This window comes from Tachypleus tridentatus, chromosome 13, assembly GCF_004210375.1.
Source record: "Tachypleus tridentatus isolate NWPU-2018 chromosome 13, ASM421037v1, whole genome shotgun sequence".
In the NCBI taxonomy this organism is placed as follows: Eukaryota; Metazoa; Arthropoda; class Merostomata; order Xiphosura; family Limulidae; genus Tachypleus; species Tachypleus tridentatus.
This window is the reverse complement of record NC_134837.1, coordinates 168,888,833-168,916,789: the sequence shown is the minus strand read 5'-3', so window position 1 is coordinate 168,916,789 and position 27,957 is coordinate 168,888,833. Positions and strand designations below refer to the sequence as shown.

General features: G+C 31.3%; 2 protein-coding genes across 6 annotated transcripts in view; one reads left to right on the top strand and one right to left on the bottom strand.

The window, feature by feature from the left end:
* LOC143240540 (uncharacterized protein C16orf52 homolog A-like) lies at positions 1-27,562 on the top strand. Of its 5 annotated transcripts, none has more exons than XM_076483137.1 (4): positions 1-255; positions 2,405-2,617; positions 4,287-4,432; positions 4,990-12,151. In XM_076483137.1, the coding sequence occupies exons 1-4, from the start codon at positions 153-155 to the stop codon at positions 5,089-5,091; spliced, it is 564 nt and encodes a 187-aa protein (XP_076339252.1). In that variant the 5' UTR covers positions 1-152; the 3' UTR covers positions 5,092-12,151. The 5 variants fall into 5 exon arrangements, with proteins under 5 accessions (XP_076339252.1, XP_076339254.1, XP_076339253.1 ...); XM_076483139.1 differs by lacking the exon at positions 4,990-12,151 and adding an exon at positions 15,604-27,562 and having other exon boundaries at positions 4-255; positions 4,266-4,432; XM_076483138.1 differs by lacking the exon at positions 4,990-12,151 and adding an exon at positions 15,604-27,562 and having other exon boundaries at positions 4-255; positions 4,266-4,436.
* Positions 13,762-27,957, bottom strand: part of LOC143240539 (UPF0193 protein EVG1 homolog) — a 31,925-nt gene continuing 17,729 nt past the window's right edge. The window contains exons 5-6 of the mRNA XM_076483135.1: positions 21,238-21,338; positions 13,762-17,226 (exon numbers count right to left, since the gene is read on the bottom strand). Coding sequence (XP_076339250.1) covers positions 17,149-17,226; positions 21,238-21,338 — 179 coding nt within the window. The 3' untranslated portion in view covers positions 13,762-17,148. The remainder of the gene's footprint in view (positions 17,227-21,237; positions 21,339-27,957) is intronic.

Here is a 27,957-nt window from a genome sequence, read left to right as displayed (position 1 = left end):
CAGATGGCAATGCTGTCGAAATAGTTTATACTCCATTTTATAAATATAAACGCAAATGAAAAGCGTGTAATGGTGTTTCGTAAATGATTTGAATGTATTGAAATCAAAATTGTTTGGAACGTGAGATATATCATGCAAATAACAGAGGTAAAATGGATAAGTTGACAGTTATTTCTGGAGCATTGTTTTTGTCTGCCGATATATTTGCAGTGGTTAGTTTAATTCTACCAGACTGGATTGTTACTGAAGTCGGAGGTAAGACAATATGATTGTTTTTTTTGTTTTGTATTCCAGTTTATGTTGGTGTTACTTTGATATTTACTATAGTGGTAGTGCCGTTACGCATGATCTATAACTTAGAGTAATTAAATTTAAAGTTATTTCAGGTTATATATAAAACTGGTAACTCGAATCTCTTCGGATTGTTACGTTAGACCCTTTTTATTTATTTTTTGGGGGGAGGGTTAATAAATATATTCGTGATACTAACATTGTTATTTTCAAATTTTGGTGTTTACTTTCTCTCTAGTTCCACACAGAGACTCTGTAAGGTTCGTAATTACAAACTAGCACGTAGTTCCTGGTCTGACCTAGTAGACTGAAGACTCCTTATGTTTTAAATCTTATTTTTACAATTACAAGATAATTGTTTTAAAAATGTTTTTGTGTTACTAAACAAATCTAGTGACTGGTGTGAATTTAAACTAAGTGTCAGGATTACGTTATTAGTTATGGTATAAATAAATCTTATTGTTATAGTAGACACCAAGCTCTTTCTTCCTGGGCACAGTTGAACTTGTGATAGAACTATATTTAGGGACAGATAAGTAGGGTTTGAAATCTGTGCAATACCTAGAAATATTTCCTTCCCTTTAATTAAGGTGTGGATGCATTATATGACTAAATGTGGAATTCAGTACCTTACTTTGGATGATGGGTGCTAGAATGTCATTGGCTTCCATCTTCCCTTTTGATCAGTAGTACAAAATTAAAAATGGTAATGGCAGTGATTGGTTTTAAAAACTTTGATATAAACACAACTACAGATTATTTCTTATGTGGTTGACAGGTAAGTATGAACATTATTTCCGTATTGATGCATCATTATTCACACAATTGCATGATGATATATATATATCAGCATAGACACACACACACACAGTAGCTTTTATTGTGGTATTTGCTGTTAAAGGGTCACAGGAATAATTACTTGCTTTTTAAGTAGAAGTTCCTGGGGATACTGATAATGTGAAATCTATGTGCTTGTTGCATGTTCTACCATTTCCAAATACTATTATGCATATATTAGTCATTTTTTGTAGCTACGGATGTGTATTTTGTGTCAGCTAATCAGTTTGACCATGTGATTGATTTGTAATTACAGATATAGTTATTTCTCATTTAATAATTAGCTAAAGACCTTTATCAAATTTTTGCATATGTGCAAGTAATTGCATGTATTATTATCTTGATAAATAAAAATACTGTACCAGAAGTAGGAGACATTACTGACACCCTATAAAACAAGGACTGACAAAATATGCAATCTTAACTTGTAACTGAAAATTTGTGTGTGTATTTATATTCATATAAAGCAATTCTTGAATTGCGATGTATCACAAATTAAAGTTGTTACAAATGTTTTAGAAGATTTATACTTTTGTAATTTACTATTATTCCATAAGAATAGAAATTTCACACTTTTTTTTTTTTTTTGTCTTTTTATATTTGTACATTTTTCAACATAACTTAGAATTTTGCACTAATCTCAATTACATCATTATCATTACATATAAATACTGAGCTACCAAAGATCACTTAAAATAATTTAAGATATTAATATTAGCAAATAGCTTTATTTTTACATTGTATGCTGTCTTTGAAGACCAAGTGAACATAGTTTTCTAAATTTTGTTGTAATTCAAATTATTTTTCTATGAATTTGTTTACATTGAAAAAAATAATTTTTCTTAACAACCATATAAGTAGCTTTTTACCAAATTTATTGTAAGATAATTTATTCTGAATAAAATTGAATGTATTATTTTTCATTGTTTATGGAGAAATACCCATTGACACAAAGTATTTTTTTCTGTTTGTTACTTTTTATCTTAATTAAATCCATGATAGTGAAGTACTACTAAAATATTTTTTTGTATTACTTCTTCTCTCTCTTATGATACAGTAAACTTTTTTATATTTTATGTTTATCTTGATTACAGCATAATACATTATGTATTTTGGCATAAATTACATTCTTTCATTTTTTTCTCTGTGTGTGTGTATATATTATTTTTGCTTGTATATTAATAAAGTTGTAGGTTACTCTTAAACAGAAGTAATTTACCATTGAGATTAATTCTTTTGAGAGGACAGATTAGGTGATGTGTCTGATATGATTCAGGTGATACTCGGATAGGCCTAGTGCAGACGTGTATGACAATATATGGTCGTTCTCAGCTTTGCTTTTCACCAAATCTCCAGCCAGAATGGATGCTAACTTTGATCTGTATCATCATTGGAGCCCTTTGTGTGACAGCAACCATTGGTCTTCTCTTTATGTCTCGGTGGAATATGCATGTAATTCATTATGCAAGATGGGTTGGTTTTTCTGCAAGTAAGTGTTTTATATAATTGAGTTTTTTTAAGAAAGTACATTGCATCAATAAGTAAGCATAATTGATAGCACTTGGTGCTTATTTCTCAGGAATATAAAAATACCCAGTCAGTTTCTTTTTACACTAATGAGTATTTAAAGACTTATCTAAATCAAGTTTATTCTTGTTTCTTATGTTACCTAAAAGTACTTATTGGGAACTGAAGTTTTTACTTCTATTGTGTTTTTTTCCTACATTTACAGCATTGAAAATGAGAGCTACTGTAGGTCTAAGTAATTTATCTTTTTTTTTTTTTTTCTGCCCAGGTATTTTGAAAAAAATCAAAACCTTGGGTAGTGAAAGCAAACTGACATCTTCATAGATGTATCATTATAAATTTGATCCAAGGAAATCTCTAATAGTTTCATATGTTGTACAAATTACACATTTTGGATGTAAATAAAATGCAAAGTTTCTTCTTTTGTTTTGTGTAAATATTATGAAGGTAATTGAAATATATTTACTTGCTGTTTGTTTCAGAGTAAGACATTAGAAATTAAACTATGTTCTAGGTGAAATACATGTATTGTCACTTGCACTTCACCTGTATGTGTGTTCTATGTATATAGTTTCACATAACATGTGGTTGAGAAAGTTAAGTTGATTTTTTTTTTTTCTAACTTCCTAAAACTACTTTCCTTCATTATTTTATTGTTCTGTGCAATAGTATAGAAATCACTTTCCTTCAATTAGTGTGCATGATGTTGTATCACCCTGCTGTTGGTGGAGAGCTTTTGTTGCATAATGATATCATTATACAGTGGTGCAGTTCACACAAAATCCCATTATGTTAAGTGGGGGTTGTTAGTGGTATGCGAATATCTGGCAGTGCACTAAGAGAGATGGCTAATCTGTGTATGAAACCTTATAAGTGTAGTGAATATTGGTATAATAATCCTAAAGTAGAGACAGTGAAAGATCCCCTAGCCTAGAGCCAAGTGCATAAAATTCATGATGGAAGTAAAAATATCAATTCATTCCTGAATTTAGCTATTCTCTGTTATATCACTAATAGATACTAAATTAAGAAATCAACAGATACTTTTCCAGTTTTATCAACTACAGATTTCATTTTATACTTTCAGTACACAGACTAAAGCAACATTAGTTTTGCTCAGTAACATAATATAGAAGCCATTGTTGGAACATAGTGTTACCAAAATTCACTATATATATTAGAAGTTGTTAATCAAACTGATTTTTACCAGTAATTACTGTACGAATGCATCAAGATATCATTTCATGAATGATCTTAACTTTGGTTGGTTCAGAAAGGAATTTAGTTGACTGCCTTGACTACACTTTTCTGCCTCTTTATTGGTCAAGCTTGATTTCACAAACGTTGTTTTTGTTACTTTATGAAATATGAGGTTAAGGTATACTATGGATTTAAGTGGTACTACTTGCCTCATCATTTTTGATGAGTTATTGATTAGAGTACAAATAAATTCTCTTGTTAAAATACAGGTGAGTTTTATGGAATGTTGAAAACCATAACTGAAAATTAAACAAATTTTGTAGTAAACTGACTGTTTTCTTGTTTGATTGTTTTCTCTCTGAATTCACAAACCCTATGAAGCATCAGTTAAATTTGTCTCTTTATTTTAGTGGTATTGTTCTGCCTGGCAGCAGTCATATTCCCACTTGGTTTCACCATGGAGGAAATTGGAGGAGAACCATATCAACTTCCTAGCCATCATCATGTGGGCCTTTCATACATTTTCTTTGTACTAGCACTGTGGATTACAGTTATCTCAGAACTGTTTGCAGGAAAAGTGTGTATGCCTCACTTCTAGTTTTTTCAGTTGATTTTTTTTAAAACAGTTATGCAAGTAGTTTTGAAATACACAGAAATCTACTGTATCATTTTCCTTGTTAAAGAACAGTGGTTTTGAGATACTACACTGTGAGATTGAAATCAATTCACATGAAACATTTGCTGTAATGAGATGTGTAAATATTATTAAATTACATATCTTAAACTTTTTAACTGGTGTACAGTTATATATTTCTAAGTGTTGTAAAATATATAGTAGAGTTGAATACCTATGTAGAGTTTTGTTTAAAATATTTGTTTTATACTTGGCAGTTCCAATAGAATCATTTCTATCTTGTATAGACAGTCATTTCTGTTATGGTACCTACTCATTAAGATAGTTGATATTCAACTTAACAGTTAGATTTTACTTCTGATTTTGTCAGTAATTTGTTTTTGACTTTTCTCATTTATAATTACAGCTGTTACTTTTAACAAGATATGAGTTTATTTCTGTAGGTTCTTTTTAATTTCCTGGTGACATTACTTTACATTTATGTCATTCATTATCCAAAGGTGGATGGAGGTTATCTTTTCACCCGTGGGTTTGTCAATAAGATTTCTCAAGAAGCTGAATGGATTTGGATAAGCATTGGTATACATTTGCAATTAGACTAAACTTAGAAGTGTTCAGTTTTTGGAGGGTCAAGATCATAAAAAGCCAAAAACATTTTTTGCTGTTTTTGCTCTATAACTTGGTAGAAAATTATAGAATTTTGATGAAACTTGATTGACATGTGTAGAATATTATTCCTCATTTTTATGTCAAAAGTGGTTTGTGTCCATCATTACTAATGGACACATAGATTTTTTTGTATTTTTTTTAGGGCAGCATAGGATCAATGTTGTGTGGCAGAAATATGTGCTCTACTGAGTGCCCTTCTTGTTTATACTTGTTCCATTTGCTCAAATCACAATTTTTTGTTTCTGTGAAATATTGCATACCTGACACAATTCACCTAGTTTCTAGATTATGTAATGGATATTTGTTTGTAAAGTGAAGAAAGGCTTTACCTCATACAATAATATAAATAGAAATTGATTACCAGTGAACAGTATTAGCTAGTTGGTCAGTTGTATTAGAATTATGTCAAAAGGATTTACACAGTAAAAAGAAATAGTAAAGAAATTGTTAAAAATATATTTTATTAAGGCATTTTTAATATTATTTCTCCAATTATCTATTGTTTGATCACCTTGTGCATATTATACATTTTATACTAAGTTCTAAGTGAATATTAGACTTGTGATCATCTCTTGTCCACTGCATGGTAGGTTGTCTTGCAATTCCTTGGCTCATTACATACTATAAAGGATATTTACTCTACATATTCAGTCTCAAAGAGACTTAACCATTAGTGAACAATACCTGTTTAGCTTAGACTTTAAATTGTAATAATGTTCACTGTAGAAAAGAATATATGTATTTTTCTCTGCTCTTTTTTTTCCCACCTGATCTTGCTAACAATGGTTTGTATTTATTACTAAAAGGGGGTAAGGTAAGCTAACAGTTTAATATGCATGATTCATTGGTTTATTTCAACATACTTTTCTAACTCTTGATCAAATTTGTGAGGTATGTTCTTCATCCATGCATATACATTACTTAAATCTTAACTCTAACATTTTGTTAAGTCAAATTGTACCTTAAATACCATGCTTTTTTATATTTAACTTTTTAGATAGTATCATTAGTTTCCCAACAAAATTACAACAATATTTTGTTTGTATATAAAATAGTATTACTTAATTTGCAATTCACATACTTTACATGGTTGTCTACTAATGTTTCTTTTAATTTGCTAGGCTTTAATCATTTATCTATTCATGCTGTCAAAAAGTGTCAGCCTTAAATTATTTTCTGATTCCTTTACACACAATTTATTTTATAAATTAATGTACTGATGTAGTAGTAACTCTTTCTACATGTTGGTGCTGTCATATTTATGTACACAATGTTAGGTACACAGACTAAGCTTTGTACACACAGGTCTTCTCTTTTCATTCATTCTGTTGATGTTTATTCTCCATTGTTTGAACGTAAATAAGATGTTGATGGTTTTGACTGGCTACCTTCCCCAACAAGGTCTGCTTTATTCACAGCTTTAATCTTAATTTTTTTCCCTTGACATGATTTCACAGGTATGTCCTGTGATTTATTACACAGAACCCATACTCAATACAACTCTATCTTCCCTCATTCACCTGACATCTAGATTTAATGCAGGCTTGCTTTTCAAACACCTGCTCACAAATGTTGAGCAGAGAATAATAATGAACTCAGCAAAGGAAGCACAAATACATAATTGTAAAAATAACACAAAAAATCTGTATTCACACAAGGAATGTAAATTATTATTTACTGAATGGTTTCAGGAATTTTTGGTATAACTGTTTAGCTCGGAGGCTTGTAAGAAGGCAGAGAATGTGTCCATATATGGAAAATATAGAATGAAAAATAATGAACTACAAAACTACAACTAAACCAGGGTCTTATTGTGGCATCCCATAATCCTTAGAATACTTACATCATCAATCATTCCATATATATGCTAAGAGGAGAAATTCCAAATCATACTAATTTTTGCAAATAGGTTATTTCAAGGAGTAATACCATACTTAGAGGGGTTAATAGAGCCAAGCAACATAATTGTTGTAGTGTCTAATCTTTACCTCAGTAAGAGGGTAAGTGCAAGTTTATGACCTTTTTGTATTAATGTCATTACATTTCTACTTGCACTTTCTATCAAGCTATAGTAGCTACACAAGTGAGGCTGTTGATATCTCATTGAAAGTCTTCCAATGTTTCACATATTCCAAACAAATGTGATTATGGTTCCTTTCTTCATTGTTTGTTTGAAATCAAGCACAAAGCTACACAGTGGGCTATCTGTGCTCTACTCACCACAGGCATCAAAACCTGGTTTCTAGCAGTGTGAGTCTACAGATGTATTGCTGTGCTACTGGGGGACTCCTTTCTTCATATAGATAGAGTTCAGTTAAGTTTCACTTAATTCAGGATTAAAAAATAAACATTTTTTTAGTTTTCCAAGAACTTTTATTCCGAGTATATGAAATATTTTCTTATCACAAATCAAAACAATACCTGATAGGCTCTTGCATTTATTGGACCTAATTAGCATGCACTTTTCATTTCTCTTTTGATACAATAGATTAAGACAGTACATTTGTGTTCAACTTAAATGCATTTATTCATTCATAAATTTGTATTCATTGGAAACTAAATAAATTAAACTATTTGCATTTTTCTAGGAAAAGTGCATAAAATATTATAATGAATAGTTCAGTAGACAGCCTTGACTCAGTATATAGCATCCACATTACAAAATGCAAATGGTCAACTTTTCAATCTTTGGTTTGAAAAAGATTTGAAAGTTAATTCCAATTTAATAATATTAATCATTTTCCATCTTTATCACACTTGTATGAATGTTATTTTTTAGAACTTTATACTAAGTATCGGACATGTTTATTTTCTAGAAGCTTAGCCTTTTTTTTTTTTTTTTTTTAGAACCTTACACTAAATATCAGACACATTTATTTTTTATAACTGTCATAATGCAAATATTGATAACTTGGATCACCTTCTTGTCTAATTCAAAATTCTTTATTTGATCCAAGTTTCCTCCTGCTTGTCTATAGATAGCATTAATTTGTCATCTTGCTCATGTGAGAATTATTTAAAATAAATTATTTTTATCTTTTATAATCAGCTTATGATATGCCATAAGTATTTCTTTATCTTTTATTAATCTTGAGTTCTTTAATGGATGAGAAGTCATATTAGCCAGTTAGTTGCCAACAATAGAAATGATTGTTGAAAATTATATTCCCTTTCAAATTTTGCCTAAACTGACTACATTAAGCTATACACAAATGTTTTTAAAGCTCCAAGTGCTTACATAATAAATGAGATGTTCCCACATGTGAACAATGGCTGTGACTTGTCATCCTGTTTTTCAATAATGGGAAGATTGTTTGGAGACATTAAGTTGAAAAAATATACTAGTACTAAAAATGTGTTATTTCTTGTTGCTTAGAACTACACACATACTTTTGTATGTACAAAATAATTATTTCAACACAAGCATAAACATAACTTTCATGATTAAACCTTCATACAATGGTTACGGAGGAGTAACTTCCATCCTAAGAATGTCATTCTAGTATTGTTCAAGTGTTTGTACTAACCTAGTTCTACGCTTGCAGTAGATTAGTGTTTCCTCTGTAACTTTACAGGGTCTTGTCTCGCGTATTGTGCACAACGTATTTAACCTTTTTCAAGATATATGAAAGTATCATCAAATTGATGGCCTGCATTGAGATACAAAGTGATCCATCAGATCAACTCTTCCAGTGTTTTTATTTTGTGTGTGTGTGGATGAGATTATGCTGCTTTATAGAAATTTCTTATCTTTATAGTACTTTTCTGGCATTGAGCATGAACAAGTGGATATCAAGGGTTTGTTAGTTTGTAACCACAGTTACAGGATGATTATCATTCCATATAACAACTAATATTTTTGCCATCAGTGTGATACTTATTGGTATGGTCTTCTTCATTGATTTTGAATCTGTCAGTGAGCACTTTTTCGGCCAATTATCCTTAGCTGTCCTTAGTGCTTTTACACTTTTTATACTCTCGGAGTCTAGTCGTCAGATTGTAGAAGGTGAAGAAGTTATCAGAGAAAACTGTATAAACACCAGTATTACTAATAGGAGGAAGCTTATCTTGAAAAACCCTTGTACCAAGAGGACAGTCTTCAGTAAATACTGCCCTTCAACAGTATATTTCAAACATGAAAGGATAACCATAGGATAAGCACAAGTGGGCCCAGCATGCCCAGGTGGGTTAAAGCATTGGACTCGTAATCCAAGGGTCACGGGTTTGAATCCCAGTCGCACCAAACATACTTGCCCTTTCAGCTGTGGGGCATTATAATGTGACAGTCAATCCCACTGTTCAATGGTAAAAGAGTAGCCCAAGTAGTTGGCAGTGGATGGTGATGAATAGCCACCTTCCCTCTAGTCTTACACTGCTAAATTAGGAATGCCTAGTGCAGCTAGCCCTCAAGTAACTTTGTGTGAAATTCAAAAAACAAACAAACAAACATAAACACAAGTGCCACAGCCTGTAACCAAACCTTATTGTTTTCCTTGTATAAATATTTTACAGGTGTGGGGACCAAAACGTGGGAAAATTCTCACCAACTGACAGATTCTCATGAAAAACAACAAATTGTTGCAACAGTTTATTAGTCAATTAGAGCAGTGGTCTCAGTTTTGCAATTTTATCTGTGGTGTCCAAGTTTTTATTTTGTGATACGTGTAAATGTTTTTTTCCCTCAGTCTGCTCCTGGATATTTTTTTTTTTGAGCCAAGAGGAACAGCAAAATTATCTGATCTCTTCCAATATGTTTCTCCTCTACAAAGTTTATGGTATCTCATTGAAATGAATATGCCAACCAGATAAAAGAAATGTGCATTGTTAAATAGTAAATCTATGGGAATTTGTATTTTCATGAACATATGAGTGTTTCTTGCTATCAGAACCTGATTATATTCATTGGAAAGCTTTATAAACAATAACTGGAGAGAATGAGCATAACTCAGGGTATCACTCAGTCAGTGATCTAAATCTTTCTTTTGTAACCATTTTAAGTTCTTTTTGCTGTTTTTTCATTTCACTTATGTGGTGTACAATTTCTTTTTTGTGCTCAGTACTCATATTTCTATGATGAAGCAAATTGTGTTTACCATTTTGAACATTTTTGTTGCTTTGAGGCAAATTATGATTAGTATCTTTTTCTGTAAACAACTGGTTTTCTTCTAGAATTTTTGCATTTTATGGAGACTGACACATACATACATACATACATACATACATTCACAAATACTCATAAAATCAATTTTAAAACAAATAAATCAACTATTTTGAGGTAATAGCTTAAAGAGTTGCATTAACTGTAATTTTGCAAATATTAGAGAACTCCAAATACTATGAAAGATCAAAGCATTTACACTGGCTGGAACTCAACTTGGTTTTCCCTCAATCCTGCAATTTATGCGTAATTAATTAAATATTCTCATGAAATACACATACTGTAAAAGAATAATCGTGTATCGAAAGGCTGGCTATAATCGGTAACACTTAAATAAAAGTACTTATCAAAATAAAGTTTAATCAGGAACCACTTCAGTACTTGTGACTTTAACAGAATGTGGTAAAGCACTGAATGTTATAAGCAGCTATACAAGTTTTAATGAAATTACACTCCTTTGAATTACCTTTCTGACATCTTTATATAGGTAGAAATTATAATTAATAATAGGTGTTCCCAAATGGAAACAATGAAATTTAATGGGTTAGATGTGACAACAGTTATTATATTGTTATCTAATATATCACCTTAATGCATTGAGTGCTGATTTGCAATATAAGTTACAACATGCCTCTGGCACTTGAATCCAAGTGCAAATGGCTTGCAAATGTTTTGCATGTTTAGAGTAGCCACAGTCAATGAGCAAATAATATTTAAAATTACATGCACATATAATTATACCTATGATTAGATATTGATGTTATTAGTATGCAGGTGTGTAATTTTATTGCTGAATAGTCAAGTTTCCTTGAAATATCTAAGTACTTAATTGTAAAAGTAAAAAGTTACATTTTTGGAAAAAAATGTCTTTCAAAAAAACTTGTTAAATGATACTAGTTTTTCCACATTTATGTGCCTGTTTGGTTCTGCATTGCCTTCTGAGAAGAAAAGTCAATACAGCTTATGTAGTATCAGACTTCAAAATTACTTTAATGTCACATGTGATCAGGAGATAGTTCAGTTTAAAGTGATATTCAACTGTTCTTTTCCTTTTGTAATTTCTGCTTCATGTATTACTTTAAGACTTTTTTCTTCTTGTACATTTGATAATCAAGTTTCTTTATATGTAAAAACAAAATCATTGTTTACGATGCCATATTTGACATCCTCTTTAAACCTATTTAAACTTTTTCACAGGATTTGAGGTATTTTATTTTACAGTGTAGATTATTTGTAATCACATTATTTTTAATGGTACAAAAGTACTTATAAATTACTGTTGTGTTTTCTTAAGGATTCATTTTTGATATTGTAGTTTGCACAGAGTAACTTATTTTTACCTTCACTTTTGTTCTAGTTTTGTTGTTATTTTTAAAAAAGGTTTGTTTTTTCCCTTACTGTTGGATGAACATTTTTAGTGAGTTGTATTGGGTAATATAACTGCATAAAAATGTTTGTTTTTTAACATTTCTTTGTCTAGTGTCATATCATTTAGGCTCACAGAAACATTAGCGATTTCAAAGATGTTTTCACTTTTTGTGATGGCAAGAGAAAACAAAAGTACACACAACACAAGAGGTTTTGTAATAATGTTCATGTATTTTGAAGCAAGTGGTTCACTATTAAAATGCTCCATTAAGATATTGCTCAAGTGGTTCTGTACTTTTGTTTAAAATATTGTCCCAGATAGGCAAATGTGCTGCATGTTAAGAGGGTGAAAGTGGAACATAAAAAAGCTGTATCAAATTTGAGTACTTTTCTTTAAAGGTGTTCTATAGTATTTTGTACTGGTACATTGGTAAATAACACATCAATATTAAAACTCTTCATTTTTCATTTGCTCATGTCAAGATTTTATTTTGTCAACACATACTGTATTGTTTGGGTTGGTGAGATTTTGCTCAGAATAGGAAGAAAATGTTGTTCTCTATGTTTGTATAAATAATATGAAATAGATCCCAAAACTGAAATGTTAGCTGTGGTAAATCAACGTGCATGGTGAGATGGAACTGATTCATTTAAAGTTTTTTTTCCCATTGCTCAATACTGATTTCACTTGCATCATTTTTTATTTTCCTAAATTATCATCATTATTCCTGAAAGTGTAAGTTACGACAACTCAAATTCTTTGTTAGAACTAGTACATCAGAGAATGACATCAGATATTTCTAGTGGTTGGTTATCCTCATATTACAAAATGAAATTTAGCTAAATATCTAGCAGAGATAATTCTCTGCATTTGCTGTACAGTCTATTACAGAAAACTATGGCAATAAGGTGTGCCACTTCTATACAACTGCAGAAATGTTTTACTCTAATTACAGTGCAGAACAATATGCAATTCACCTTTTAAAACTTGTAAGAAAGCTAATTCATTCCACTGAATATGCATTTCAGTAAGCCAAAACTACTTAAATTTAAAAATATAAATACATAGAAACAATTTGAGATTGCACTTAAATCAATGTTATACCAGACCCTTTCACTATGTACCTGGAAAACCCTGATTTAAAAAGAAAAATCTCCAATTATACAAACACTGTAGTTTTACCCATTGTAAGCCCTAAATGACATCATTTTCTTTGTAGCCACTTTTGTTGTATTTCTTTTTATATGCCTTTCCAAGTTAGTTTGGTACTTGCTGCACTTTTCATGTTTAACAAATCTACTTTCATGCCACACAAAACATACTTTGGCTTTCTATCATTGTTTGGGACAATTGTCAGTTGTGTGCCTTCAGTTACTCGAGTACCATTGAAAATGCACTTTCTAGGCATATAGTCTATTTAAACCCAGTCTTACATGTATGCATGGTAACCTCTTCAGTGGAGTTTAGCAACTAATCATGAACACTTCATAAGTGAATTTTGTGGTAACTGTTGTAGGTAGCTGTAGCAACACCATTCCAAACAACTAGTGAATGCTTCATATTAAAATATGTTGTGAAAATGGATAACATGCAACTGCAGTAATAAAGAGAAAAAAAAAAAAAGACAAACACATGACAAATTGAAAGTCTGCAAGAACTACTGTTCAATTGTGTATTCTGCAATAACATTCACGTGAAAGATTTTCAGTGAAATCCCAAGACTACAACTAAAATTCTTAAGAATTCCTTGACTTTCTAGGAATTCCATGACTGTTATTAGCTCTTTGAACATGTGACACCAAATGCCATCATATATTCATTAATATACAAGTGGGGCACAAGACAATCATATTTACAAAGTCACAAAAATGAAAAATGGTGTCTTTACTATTTGATATTTTGGTAAAACTCTTAAAATTATATACAGATTTAAGTCAAACTTGATCAGTGACTTTGTCACTTTCTGGCCATATGATATTCAGTTTTTAAAGAAAATTAAAATCTAACTATGCTAATAAAAATGAAAAAAGTCATTATTTAGTGCTGGTAGATAGAGTAAAAACAAAACTCAATACCTTTGTCTTCAAACATTAATATTCTTTATTCTTCCAGTAAGGTAAAGATTGTTTTGTCTTTGATCTGTACTAGGAAGTACCAAAAATGCTTCAAACTATTGTAAATTTAAAGTAAAAACATTTTACTGTCTCTCCTATATTAAAACACAGTTAAAAAAATTATACATGGTGTGACAGAGTGTGTAAAAGCTAAAAAAGGGAATTATCAGTATTTTCAATTGTATATATAAAATAAAATGCCAATTAATGCTACATTTTTCTTGCCCCTTTAATTGAGTAACATACACATATGTAGCAAAATCAGATACCTGGTTACTCGTAACAAACATCAAGGAATATTATGGAAAAAAATAGAGTTTTGAATTTTCTTGTAATGCCTTTTTTTTGTTGTTGCTGTATACTTGATGTTTATAATGAAGTGGCACAGCTTTGCCATATACTTATGCTAATTTGAAGAAATGATATTATTATAAATCTTTACAGAAAGCATATTTATTGCAAATAGAACAGACTCCATAAAACACAAATATAAGATAGTTCAGTTTGACCTACCTTTAAAGTGTGAAACTATGTGTGCTATAACAGTGAATTTACTAATTTTTAGTAAACATTACAAGTCTTTTATGTACAAAAGAAAGCATAATTTTAATGGCATTTCTATTACAGATTTGTCTTTCAATTTATAAAGCTTTTAATTAGTCAATTAAAGGGAAAGGTGAATTTTATGTTAAGAATAAATATACATCTTTTCATGTTAGTTTCATATTCTGTCTCTTAACCTATAGAATCATCTAAGTGATTACCAAAACATTTTTGGTGAAACTGTACTTTACCTACTGTAACACCATCTGCAGTGAATGTATTAGTGTGCAGTGGAATGAAAAGTTGAGAAAATATGAAGTGAAAGGAGTAATGCTTTTTCCTTTTTTGAATGCATTTTTGTCACCAGATTTTCAATTTAATTAATTTCCCAGCTTCAATTATTAATCATTCATATATGTTTATCTTTCTTAATTGTATTGGTTTATTACTGGACTATGTTTTGGGGAAGTTGTTTGTCACTCAAAAAAAAGTAATGCAGCAAGAACCTGTACCTGTCTCTATATGCAGATAAATAAATTGATGAAGTTGCATAGTTTGAAGTAAGCAAACTTTAATTATTAAGCTCATAAAAATTTCTAATTATTTTTCTTACTTAACCTAAAAATTCTGTAACTTGTCAAACTTGTGTAACAACAAATTAAAAAATATAGAGAAGGCAGTGGAAGAGAGAGGATGTAGGAAAATTAGGCTCTTGTCAATTTCTGAAAATTATTTAATATTAATATTATAATTGATATTAATTTTGGTAAATAACACATAGTTATAGTAAGACTGGTAAAGAAAAGTAAGACAGTCATTGTTTTACTTAGAGATTGGACATTAAAATAGGCTTAATACATGTAACAGTACTTTCAACTTAGGTATATACAAATTTACCAATAACTTACAAAATAGGATAAATGCATTGTTTTATTAAACTGTTATTATTATGGAGTTTTTATTTTTAAGCTGTTAAGTATAAATGGAATGATTAAGACTAGTATAGGAGTTAAGCATTCACAGTTTGTTAGATGTAATAGGTGCAGTGAATGAGTTTTATGTGGGAACTCAGTACTAACATGTACTCTTGAGGAAGGTGGTGATGAAGATACTCAACTTTTATGTAGAGTTTGTAGGTTGGAAGCTATTGTAACTCAAATGTAGACTGTGAGAAATAGCAGCAGGATTTCATGAAGTTAAAAAAGTATTATTAGGGCTGAAAGTAGTGAATTTAGTTATAATAAACCAATGTTTATTTCAGCCCTTGGCTTCTGCAGACAAGGAACTTTTGGAAGGAAGGAACACAAAAGGGTGAGAGAAGGATGTGGATGATAGGAAGGTTATAGTTACAGGTGATTCCTTGATAAGGCATGTGGATAGAATAGTCTGTGGAGTAAACACGATGAAACAAATCAGACTATGCTCTCTAGGGGCACAGATGGAGGATATATAACAGGTAGAACAGGAGATATAATAAAGGGAGCTTGCAGAGATGCAGTTTTTATGGTACATGTAGGAACTAATAATGTTGGGAATGGTAGGCCAGAAATGCTAATTGATAAGTAAAAAGGGTTGATAAAGGCATAAACAAAACAACAAAGGCCATAACATAATTTTGTGAGGAATACTGCCCAGAAATAACTGTGGGGATGAAGTTATAAGTAAGTCACAAAGACCAAATACTAGGCTTAAGTTAGTATGTAAGAATGAGAAGACTGGCTGGTTGGACTTGTGGGATTAGTTCAGTGGAAGGAAGGAGTTTATTTAATCATCCACTTAAAACAAAAGTAGGAGTTGGCTTGTTTGCTACAACTATTAACTCAGCTGTAAGAGAAGTTGTAAACATTTCCTCTTCATTTTAGGTGGAGGGTATGGTGCATACAATCATCCCCCCCTACAGTTTGGTCTGTTGAATTGTTTTATTGCATCAAAGGCCAACAAATTGTTTGTTTTTGTGATTCTCGTGTTCTTACCAATCGAATTACATAATTAGGCCTAGATGTAGGCTTTCTCAGTAGCCAAAATGTACATCTTTAATGTAGGCGTGCTTTTAAGCTTTTCGATCTAAGTGATAGTTCATAAGTATCAATCAGTAGGCCTAAGTATACATGCAAGTATCGTGGCAACAAGATTATTCTGTGACTGCATGTTTACAGCTTTCATGTTCACGTAATCAGAGATTGCCAATTTGCAAATTGAATAGTCTTCATAAGTGGTTGCAAAAATCATCCCCATCACGTGTAAAAAATCTACGCCCCTGAATGTCACATTATAAAAAAATTAAATGTAATACTTCTATGTACTATTTTTGTTGCTGTTATTTCAAAACATCTGTTTATTGTAAAAGAAACTGGAGTTAGCAATGAAGGATATTAATGTTTGGTCGTTAGTTTTATAACACACAAAGCTAATAAATGATGATGAAGAAATAGATGAAAACACTGACAGACAAGTAATAAACCTAATTAACTTTCTAGAATTTATTAACTTGACACCTCCAAACCTAGATCTTGCATAGTTAGCATGTTACAAATACAAAATTTTTAAGTTTTTAAAGTGTAATACTAGAAAAAATCAGTGTTTACAATATTTTTAATAAAATGGAAAGTCATAACCACAGCTTTAAACAGTATGCTTAGAACAAGCTTTAACATATTCCCATTAATAAACTAAATTATAAATTAAGCTATTTTACAAAAGATACTAAAATACATTTTATTTTATCTGCTGATAAATATGAAAAATTACAAAGATGGATAAGAAAGAAATCTTGTGCTACCAAAATGTAGCTTAATAATTTTGATTGTTACAAACTTGCTTTTGACAACATATATCCAAGCTCCTTCATTCTTGTCTGGTCAATAGCTTCAAGTTCTTTAATCTTCTGTAACAAATAATTACAGCAAAATATTAATACAAAAGAAATTTACATTTTGGTCCAACTATTTATATCCAAGTAAGTACACTAATAACATGTCTGATGTCAATAATAATTTTTATCTAATCATATGAAGAAAATTTTGTTTTGATGATTAATCAACACAAAACTACATCCACAGTAACCATGTACTTTTAAATTTGAATATTTGAAAAGTATTCTTGCACATTATCATAAAAAAACATACACTGAAATGAACCTAAAGAAGTTTAGTGTAATGTTATATTAAAACATGAAAAACAATACATTTATTTAAATGAAGTTTAGCCCCACATGGTAAGGAGCAGGTTTGGAAATATTAACAGATGATAAAAAAATAGTTACAGAACTTAAGACTGCATATATGAATACAGTAAAAAAAAAAAGTTTAACATGTGTTACAATATGATAACTCTTCCTTCAAAACATACAAAGAGATTTATTGCTTAGTTGTATGGAGTGGAATGGAACTTCTCATTCTTCCTGTATTCAAACTTTTAATGTGGTCATCATATAGTCCACTCCTTATGAAGTTTGAACAATATTTCCTGTCTGCATTTATTAAGGGCAGCATTTAAATGTAAGTCCAATGTTCCTTTAAAGTTTTGTGGCAGTATTCAATTTTCAAATCAGTTGAAATACTTTATACTAACATGTATCTTATGGTACGTAACATCCACATCTGAATTTACAGCAAGTTCACTGGCAAAATGTATTATCAACCAGCATGTATCACATAAAGAACATATTCTAAAACACTTAACAGTGCATGTGGAAGGTTTCCATTTTGTAGCTACCTCAACCCATTCTGTCATTAATACTGCAGTTTACATAAACCTTTTCAAAGTCTTGCATACAGCTTCATCTTAATTCTGTAATTTTTTGTACAATGTAATTTTGACCAGCAAATTTCCATGCAATTCTTATGCAAGTATTACAGTCCTGGGAGCCATAATTGAATTCATCTCACTACTACTAGGCATGATATGAATGCCTCTAATATATAATCTTTATACTGTTGTGGTAATTTATTGGTATAAAGACAACCAACTACAATCTAAACCAGGGGTTCCCAACCGGTGGGTCGCGACCCCCGGGGGTCGCGAAGCCTTGGTAGGGGAGTCGCAAAAGCCTTGGCAGGGGGGTCGCGTAACCTTGTTAGAAGTAGCTTGGAATAACATTAATTTTATTTCATCAATTACATTTTCATGCTCTTACATTTTTTTTTTTTTGGTGCATAGCAAAACGTGTGCTACGTTAGTTCAATGTCATTAGATGATATTATGGGTGTATGTATGCGTGCCTGTGTGAATGTGTATGTGTCTGCAACTGTATGTATGTGTGTACTAGTGAGTAGCAAGTATGTGAGTGCACGCGCGCATGTACGTATGCTTGTGTGTCTGTTTAGCTGTGATTAAGTGTGTGTGTGTGCTCGCTGTTGACACGTGAGTCACATGTCCGTTGCTGATTGGTGAATGACGAATCGCGTGACTGGCCACGCTCCCTTCCCTCCCAATACTTACCCCATCATTACTCTACCTGCACCCCCCACAAATAGTCAGTGTAAGATCTACAGTTGCCAAAGCGTTCATTATTCAACATTTTTATTTTATTTTAACGAGGAGATAAGTAAGCAGTAGAAGTGAGTTGTATCCATGGCTAAACGGCACAGATACTCAGAATGCTACCTCAACATTGGCTTCACCACTGTGCTCGCCAACGACGGCATCGAGAAACCACAGTGTGTTTTGTGCCATGCTGTCCTGAGTGCAGAGTCAATGAAACCATCAAAACTCAAGCGCCATCTCGAGATCGAAACATCCAGAACACGCAAAGAAGGGTTTGGATTTCTTCAAACGGCATGAACGGTGTCTTAAAAGCCAAAGAATCGATAGAAGTGGGTCGTTTCAGCAGCAGAGTGCAGCCGTAGTGGAAGCTTCATATGAGATTGCATTCGAAATTGCTAAACAAAAAAAGCCTCACACGATTGGAGAAACACTTCTTCAACCCTGCATGATGAAAGCAGTAAATCTTATTCTTGGAGAAGCCAGTGCAAAGAAGATGCAGCAAGTATCCCTGTCAAATAATACTATACAGAGGCGCATTTCTAAAATGGCTATGGATGTGAAGGAACAGGTTTTGACTGAAATCAAGGGTTCACCTTTGTTCTCCTTTCAGCTTGACGAGTCAACAGATGTAAGTTCATGTTCTCAGTTGCTTGTCTTCGTGAGATACATTAATTCAGGTGACATCAAAGACGAATTCTTATGCTGCAGTGCACTTGAAACCACAACAAAAGCTGATGATGTCATGGAAAAAGTTTCAACTTTTTTCAAGAGGAAGATCTGCAATGGGAAAACGTGTGTGGGGTTTGTACGGATGGGGCACCGGCTATGCTGGGATCGAAATCAGGATTCCAGTCGAGAGTGAAGAAGCTAGCACCTCAAGAAAAGGGCGTCCACTGCATGATTCACCGATATGCTCTCGCCAGTAAGACTCTCCCTGCCTCTCTGCAGGAAGTGCTTGAATCTGTAATCAAAATTATAAATTATGTGAAGACTCAAGCACTCATCACTTGCCTATTCAAAGAACTATGCAAAGACATGAATGCTGACCACGAAGTCCTTCTCTTCTACACAGCAGTACGTTGGTTGTCAAAAGGAAATGTTATTAATCGTGTCTTTAAAATGAAAGATGAAATAAAGCTATTCCTGGAGACTCAAGAAAGGAAAGATCTTGTAGCTCACTTCGAAGATGAAGCATGTAATAAAAGGGTTGCGTACCTAGCCGACATTTTTGACCAGCTGAACAAGCTCCATTTGAAGCTTCAAGGAAGGGAAACACATGTTCTCCTTTTTCAAGATAGTCTTTGGGCCTTTGTTTCCAAACTGCAGAACTGGCGTCGGAAAACCAATCTTGGAAACATCGCTATGTTTGAAAAACTTTGTGGAGTGACGGATGAGTCTCAGATCCAACTGGATCAGTTCCTCAAGGATGAGATTGCCGAACATCTTCAGTCTCTAGAAAAGGAAGTCGGCGTTACTTCCCTGAGCTATCACAGGAACAGGAGGCCCTGGTAAGGAACCCATTTTGTACTGAACTTGATGTATCCAGCATCCCAGATGATATCCAAGATGAATTTCTGGATCTAAGGAACGACTCTTCAGCTCGTGATCTCTTCAAGGTGAAATCCGTGACTCAGTTCTGGTGCGCTATGTATCAGTCATACTCCAAAGTCAGCATGATAGCTTTACCTGTCCTTGTTCCATTTGCTTCTACCTACTTGTGTGAGGCAGGATTTTCCACTCTTGTCAATATAAAAACAAAGAATAAGAACAGATTGGATGTTGAAGATGACATGAGACTGGCTCTAACAAATGCTCGGCCACGAATTTCAAAGCTTGCTGCTGAAATGCAACATCAGGCATCTCACTAGCTGGGTTGGATAGCTGTTCAAACCTATGTTAATATTATTTTAAGAAATATATGTTCTTTTTGTGAATTCAGGTTGGACCAATGTGATTTAATTTGCTAATAAATAATTACAGAATTTTTAAATATTTTTTTAGATATTTCTTTCCCTCTCTTTCACAGAAAATAAAATAAAAATTAAGCTGCTGATAGTAAGCCCTAAGTAGGGGGTCACATGGGTTTCAAACTTTTAGGTAAGGGGTCGCGAGTGCCAAAAGGTTGGGAACCCCTGATCTAAACTATGATCATTATGTGGGCATACTTTGATGCAGCTTATTTCACATGATAAAATGGTGTTGTCACCTATAGCATTTGACTTTTGTACCCAGTTTTCTCCACTGTTTCCATAATTATTTACAACACTAAGTATATACAGGAATTTAAAGGAGTTAATCTATTTCAATCATTAAGTAGAGACCATTTACATTAAACCCATCCTCTGAAAATTATTCTGTAAATATTTAACAGCTTATTCTTCTGAACTGTGTGTACAATGTTGGTTCTTACCTGTGAAATCTGGAACTGTATCATGTTAGAATAATATTTCTCTTGACCAAGTTGTTTCATGTCTTCTAAAAACTTTCTTCTTTCCATTATTTCATTTAGCACTTTTAACAAAACAAAAATAAAGCACAAGAAACAAGGTTTTACACACAATTTAAAAATATTTATTCTCATATGCACCACAAATAATTATATTACACAGGATATCAGGTGCTTTAGTTAATGTGTTAATATATTATTTAAACCCACTGTCACCACACCATTCTACTGTCCAATAACTAAGAAACCTGAAAATACTACACTCATTATTCAGTGGCAAGTTGACATATTAAGTTTATTAAGTAAAACACTTATCACACTATATAATTTTGGTGTATTATTTGTTCTTCAAAATATTCCTAGAATTTATCTCATGACTAATTACTTAAAATTGAAAATCACATTATTTTATTGGTAAAATCCTATTTTTTAGTTAACAAATATATAAAATGTTAATAAAATTAATATAATTTTGTTTTGTTCATGAAAAACATACCACCTTTACACAATACTAAAATGAATGACAGTATGTATTTACCACATTTGCTATTGTCAGATGAAGAGTTGCAACATTTCTTCAAATGAAATTATCATCTCTGTGCTAGTCCCAAGTTATGCCCAGTAGTTTTAATGATTTTTAAAAATAAAACAACATCTGTTGTGATATTTTTTATTTTAAGAAATGTTTGTATCAAAAGAATGAAATGAATCTGTTAACATGTTCACAAAAAACTCACTGAGTTTAGAAAATATTCTGAGTTGCCTCAATCATGCATATAGTACCTGATTCACAACACTAATAATAGCATCTATATAAATTACTTGATGTAACTTGTTTTTATTTTCCTGTACTACACTATCACCCTTATTGTAGGGATAACTTAGTAATATCATAATCTTTCTATTTATTTTAATATTAATGCTGTATTCATATTGAACATACTGAAATAGTTGTATGCTGTTTTTTATCCATAAATCTGTAGCAGTTTCAACAGATTTTAATGTACAAGAGAAACAATTCCTTATTCTATTCTTATTTATATCGTGAAAATAAAATTGCATGTTTGATATTAAACAACAGCAAACTCTTTATGAAAATCAGCCACAAATTATATTTGGATTTGTCCAAAAACTGCTTTTGTTAAGAAACTATGAAGTGTTAATAGTAGTTTATAAAAATAGCACATGACAGTATATGATGTGTACTTCCCACAATTCTAGTTCAATTATGGACATCTCAATACTTTCAGATGTCAGTACATGTTAGTGAGAAAGAAAAATACCAGAATGAAAATCTGTAACAATTGCAGATTCTATTCTGATTAAAAGAAAAAAAAAATTGTTTATGACAGAAAATCGGTACATAAATTATGAATGAAGTGAAAACCAATAAGATAACAAAAGTAATATGCTAAGCTAATTAAAATATCCAAATAAAAAGATTAAAAAGTATCTCCCTTCATCTCTAGAATTTGAACAAGTAAAGAGATAGACAGAGAAGATAAGAGCTTCAATTCTACATTTGTTTGATCAACATTCAAAGGAAATACAAAAGAAAATAAGAATTGTTATCAGTTTGACATCTCGAACAAAAATGAGTTAGATACTTTACTTCATCAATGCCAACGTCTTAATCATACATTTTTCATGGGATATGAAATCCCATCAGTGAGGATATAGTGAACATCATTTCAACAAGTTCATTACTATTTGAGAAAAGTATCATGAATAGATTTTCAAATAATAAAAATATGGCAAAATCAAATCCTCAGATCTAAAAACATGAATCATACAGACAATAAATATCATCACCTCCTGGGGCCAAGAGTTTGTCAAACTTCTGACCAACTGTCCCTTGTACTAATTCTCGAGTTATTTTAAAAATGCTTTACAATACTAATATCAAAAATTAGTCATAAACATTGCCTGCTATTTGCATCCAATTGCTCTGTTTCCACAGTGGAAAGTCATCTACATGTTTGATGACATGTGAAATAGTAACAATGTTGTCTGCTGCAGCTTGCTTTATAGTCACTTTCAGAAGAGGCAGCAAAGGCTATGTTAAGTTATTTTGAGCTGTGTGATAATATACCTGCTCAGTTAAAAAAAAAGTCATATCTGTTAATTCACAGTTGTCAAAGGCTTAAAGTACTGAACACAAGTCTAAACATGTTGCAGATCACAAACAAATATGAAAAACAAAAACAATAGGATCTGGGTGGATAAGGTTCAAAACATTGGGATGTCTTGTTATCCTCTGCTTAAGTGTCTCCAACAGGTAAGAAAAATCACCCTTACTAGTGTGTAACAGTTTCCCACATCAGTAATGAACTAAAAGCTGGTATGTTAGCATAATATGGGATGTAAAATACTAAACACTGATCACATGGTAAAAAATATTTTAGAAGATTGTCAAAAGCTAAGTATGTGGGGATTAGAAAATAAAAACCTATAATGTAGGATATCTAATAATGTATCAAATTATAAAAAATTCTTTAAATGAGTTAATCAAATCAGTATGATCCAAGTGACAGGAGCTTCAATTTTTAAGATATAACCTAAACATTGCATTATGAAAGTTGATAACAATTACTTGGTGTGACTAAACATTCACTGTGTGCAGCAAATTTTTAACACTTGAACTTTCTAAACATATTCATGATGAACTAACCAGAGAAAATTCAACCACTCAAACAGTGAACAGGGTCATTGAGCAACACAAAGTGTCTGTGACAATGACTAAAGATCTGTACCTTCATGCTTAAAAGATGATACAATATACATTCTCAAACAAGTATTTTTAAGTTCTCAAGAAAGTTACGATACCATCTATGCATGCTGTTATGAATGCAGTAGTGATATTCAAACAAAATGTTGTCAGCTCTTCAGGAAATTAGTTTATTTCTTAATATCTACTCATCCCTTGACACATTCAAAACATCTTCATGAAAATTTTACCATGGTCACAAAACAAGTATAGTTAAACATGATAAATTTGAATGACAGTTATATTTATGAGAGTGTTTTAACCCTTTCACTATATGGACTCAGTGTAATATATACAAGTTCATCTTTAGATTTATGCTATAACTTTTGTTACAGCAAGTGTATCTTCACAAAATTTGGTAGACTTTTAGTATTTTGTACACAAAAAGTCAAATTTTTTAATGAGGTATTTTTTGACTAAAGATTTGTTTGTGAAAGTTGTCTGTTTTGTTAGTAGTCTGAGTGCAACGTGATTTCATGTTATGATTAAAAAACTATTCTTTATCCCAAAAATATCAACTATCATCTCTGTAATCTCTAAAGCTTCCTAAATACACTTCAAACGTTTGTTTTCAGTAAGACTTTATATTTTGTGTCATTTTCTATACTCTAACTATGTGGGGTCTGTCACATAACTAACCTTGTAACCATCATAACAAAAAAATTAGGAAATAAATATAAATTATGTTCTTTTGTGTTAGAATGATTACATATATAACACAGAAATACAAATGTTTAGTGTAAGTAGCTTAAATCCCATAATGGTATATATTTACATACATATATATTTATTATATTGACCTTCCAGTCATGCCGAGCTAACATTACATAGCTTTCATTGATGCAGTGCACCTGCACTCATGTTATGTATCCAGTAATATAAAACTGACCTTTAGTCTTCCCTATCTTGACTGAGCTTTAGTGGACTAGCATTTTGTAATATACAGTCACATTTCAAATATTATACATTATATATGTATATATATATTTATATATTATTATTACTACTAAGAAATAAATTATTAAACTTATTTTTCTTAAAATATGGAATAATAAATCAAGAAGTATAGCAAACAATTACCTCTTCTTGCTATGATCTTTATACTCAGTTGCTGCTGAACATAGGTTGCTAAACCTTTTAAAATTTTGCACATGGAGGATATCAAACAAAAGTTTTTTTAGGTTTTATATATACAGTTGAATTATTAAAAAAATCATAAATAACTACACTGATACCACAGAATTCCACCATAATTTATTAAGCTTAGTAACTAAGATGTATTTAGATTTTCAAAAATATGAAACTTTGAGCAGATAAAGACACAACCTACCTCCTTGTAATCTTAGATCAAAAGAATGTGGTGGCCTTTCCACTGATTAAAGTGGCTGAGAAAACCACTCTGAGTATATTCTAAACTGTTAATTGTCATTTACTGTTGTAAGAGTGTAGAAGGGACTGTCTGAAAAAATGAAAGGAGTTGAAATGGGACCACTCTATTTGATTCAGTACATAAGTCATATCTCAGCAAAATAAAAAAGATGTGAGGTTCTTATTTTATATTCTATCATGTCATTATTATTAATTTTGAGTTCTTAACTTGTACAAACCAAAGACCTGGTATTTCGACCTCACAAGCATCTAATTTTAAATAGTGCTGCCTTCAAGGCACCATATGACTCACTAAAATCTATATATTAGATGTGTTATTTGAATATTTACTTTTAAATTAACTTGCATATGATATTAAAGTTTGGATTATACAGTTTGATTCCAAACTTATTGACATAAGTTCATAAAATAGTAGTTCAATAAAATTGTGAATGCAAGTCAACAAACATGATGACATGGCTTGTGACCTATGGCCTGTCACAAAAGGGTTAATATAAAAAAAGCAGTTACAGTCTATCTCAAATATTTTTGCCAATGTTCCTGGTAATATTTCAGATTTTTCAGACCTGTCTACATACACATGTAAAAGTATGAAAGCAGGTTTGAATTAACAACACATTTACTTCTAATCTGGTTTGGAAGTATAACAAACTCCAGAATGTATTTTTTTCTTAAGACAAATTTACTACAGAGAAAAATCAACGACACTGAAACTTAATGGAAGACAATAAAATTTTCTATTTCCTATTTAATAAAATATTTGATCAAAAACATATTACCAGCTATAAAACATCAGACCTAATTATTATAATATAAAATGGAGTGACTAACCAAGGGTATCTACAAAGCACAGTTTGTGTGTATGTGCAAGTTTTAAGGTGAAAGGGAAGAGGTACAATTTTCCATTGTTTTAACTTCACTTTCAGATTTTCCTTTTTTTTCAGGTTTATGGTCACTCTATAGGAGAGAACTTATCTAAATTTGTGCTTAACAGTAAAACAATGTATGCCATTTGCATTTTATTTCATATCCAGAGATGTATTGTATTAAAATGACAAATTTCCAAGGATGATTTTTATTACTGTTAAACTATTAAGTGAATATTTAAGCATAACTCATGAAGCATCAATTGTAAACAGATTTTTATCATTACATGACAGTTCAGCAACATTTTCACATACTAAGGCCTACATTGAGTATGCAAGCATGAAGAAAACCATTTTCTATATAAGCAAACTTTCTCCCTTTCTTTAGAAGTAATATGGACAACCATAATGAGATACCCACCAAGAAATGTGTTATGATCAAAGTTACAAAATGCATGACTGTGGTTATAATAACAAAGGAAAGAACTTTCAATCAAATTAGCAAATGCTTGAAGAGAAAATCAATTATAAGGGTATAAAAAAACTCAGCATCATGTTTCAGAAATTGTGTAACTTCACACAATGAAAGCTGAACAGAAATAATAGTTTTTTTAAAAGCTTGATGGAATTTTGTGTCTCAGTACTTTGTAAACATAAAGTTGTTTGACTTGTACAAGTTCTTTATTTAAATTTAATATTGGGAAAAAAATTAAACATAGCTTGTATTTAATTGGTCCTACCATGAGTACTAACCTTGACAAATTACTGCCTTGACTATTTAATGAAACTTGTGACTGCAATGATTACAAGCACAGTGAGAAAAATTGTTATAAACATCACACTTGTAAGTTTTTGTTTTATAATTAATACCCATTATATGAAATGGATTGGATTAAAAAAAAAAGCTTCCCAATATAATGTTCGCCATATTTAACATTTTCCATACTTCTAATACTTTATGAAATTGCTTAGTTCTGCTTTATTACATTAACTTTTCTATGTATATTTTGAATCAGGTGTTCTACTTGTAGTTTAAATGAGTAAGTGTTGCTTGTTACTTCACTGTATAGACACAGAATGTTTATAATATTCAGTACAAGCTCTTAAGGACAGCTTCCTGTACAGTGTCTCAAGTGTGATTTCTTAACTTGAGTTTCAGGTTAACAAGTAGTACCTAACTGTTTATAATTGATGTTGACTGTCAGTATTTATGGAAAGGTTATGTGTGGCAATATTTAAAAAAAATAAAACTGCTTTAATTCCAAAATGGTTCTTGTTTTTTTAAACATATGGATCCTGGAGATTTTGTTATGATAATGTTTTATCTGTTCATCATTACATGATAAAAAATAAAATAATTTGTTCCTTGACTACGAAACAATTTCACTTCAGTTTATTGATTAAGAATCCTTCTGAAAACTGCTCACACTGGTAGAACTAGTTCAGGAATTACTTATTACAAATAAAAAACAATTTTGAATATGTAAGTCAGCAAGTCACATGACACCTACAGCAGATACAAAATCGTGGACAAACAGAATATACAAGAACTAAATATTTACATTGTTTCCCATTTCATAGATAGTATGATACTAATAAAAGATTATTACTTTTGAAGAGAATACATAAAAGTGATTTTCTTATGCAAAATGTTCATAAACT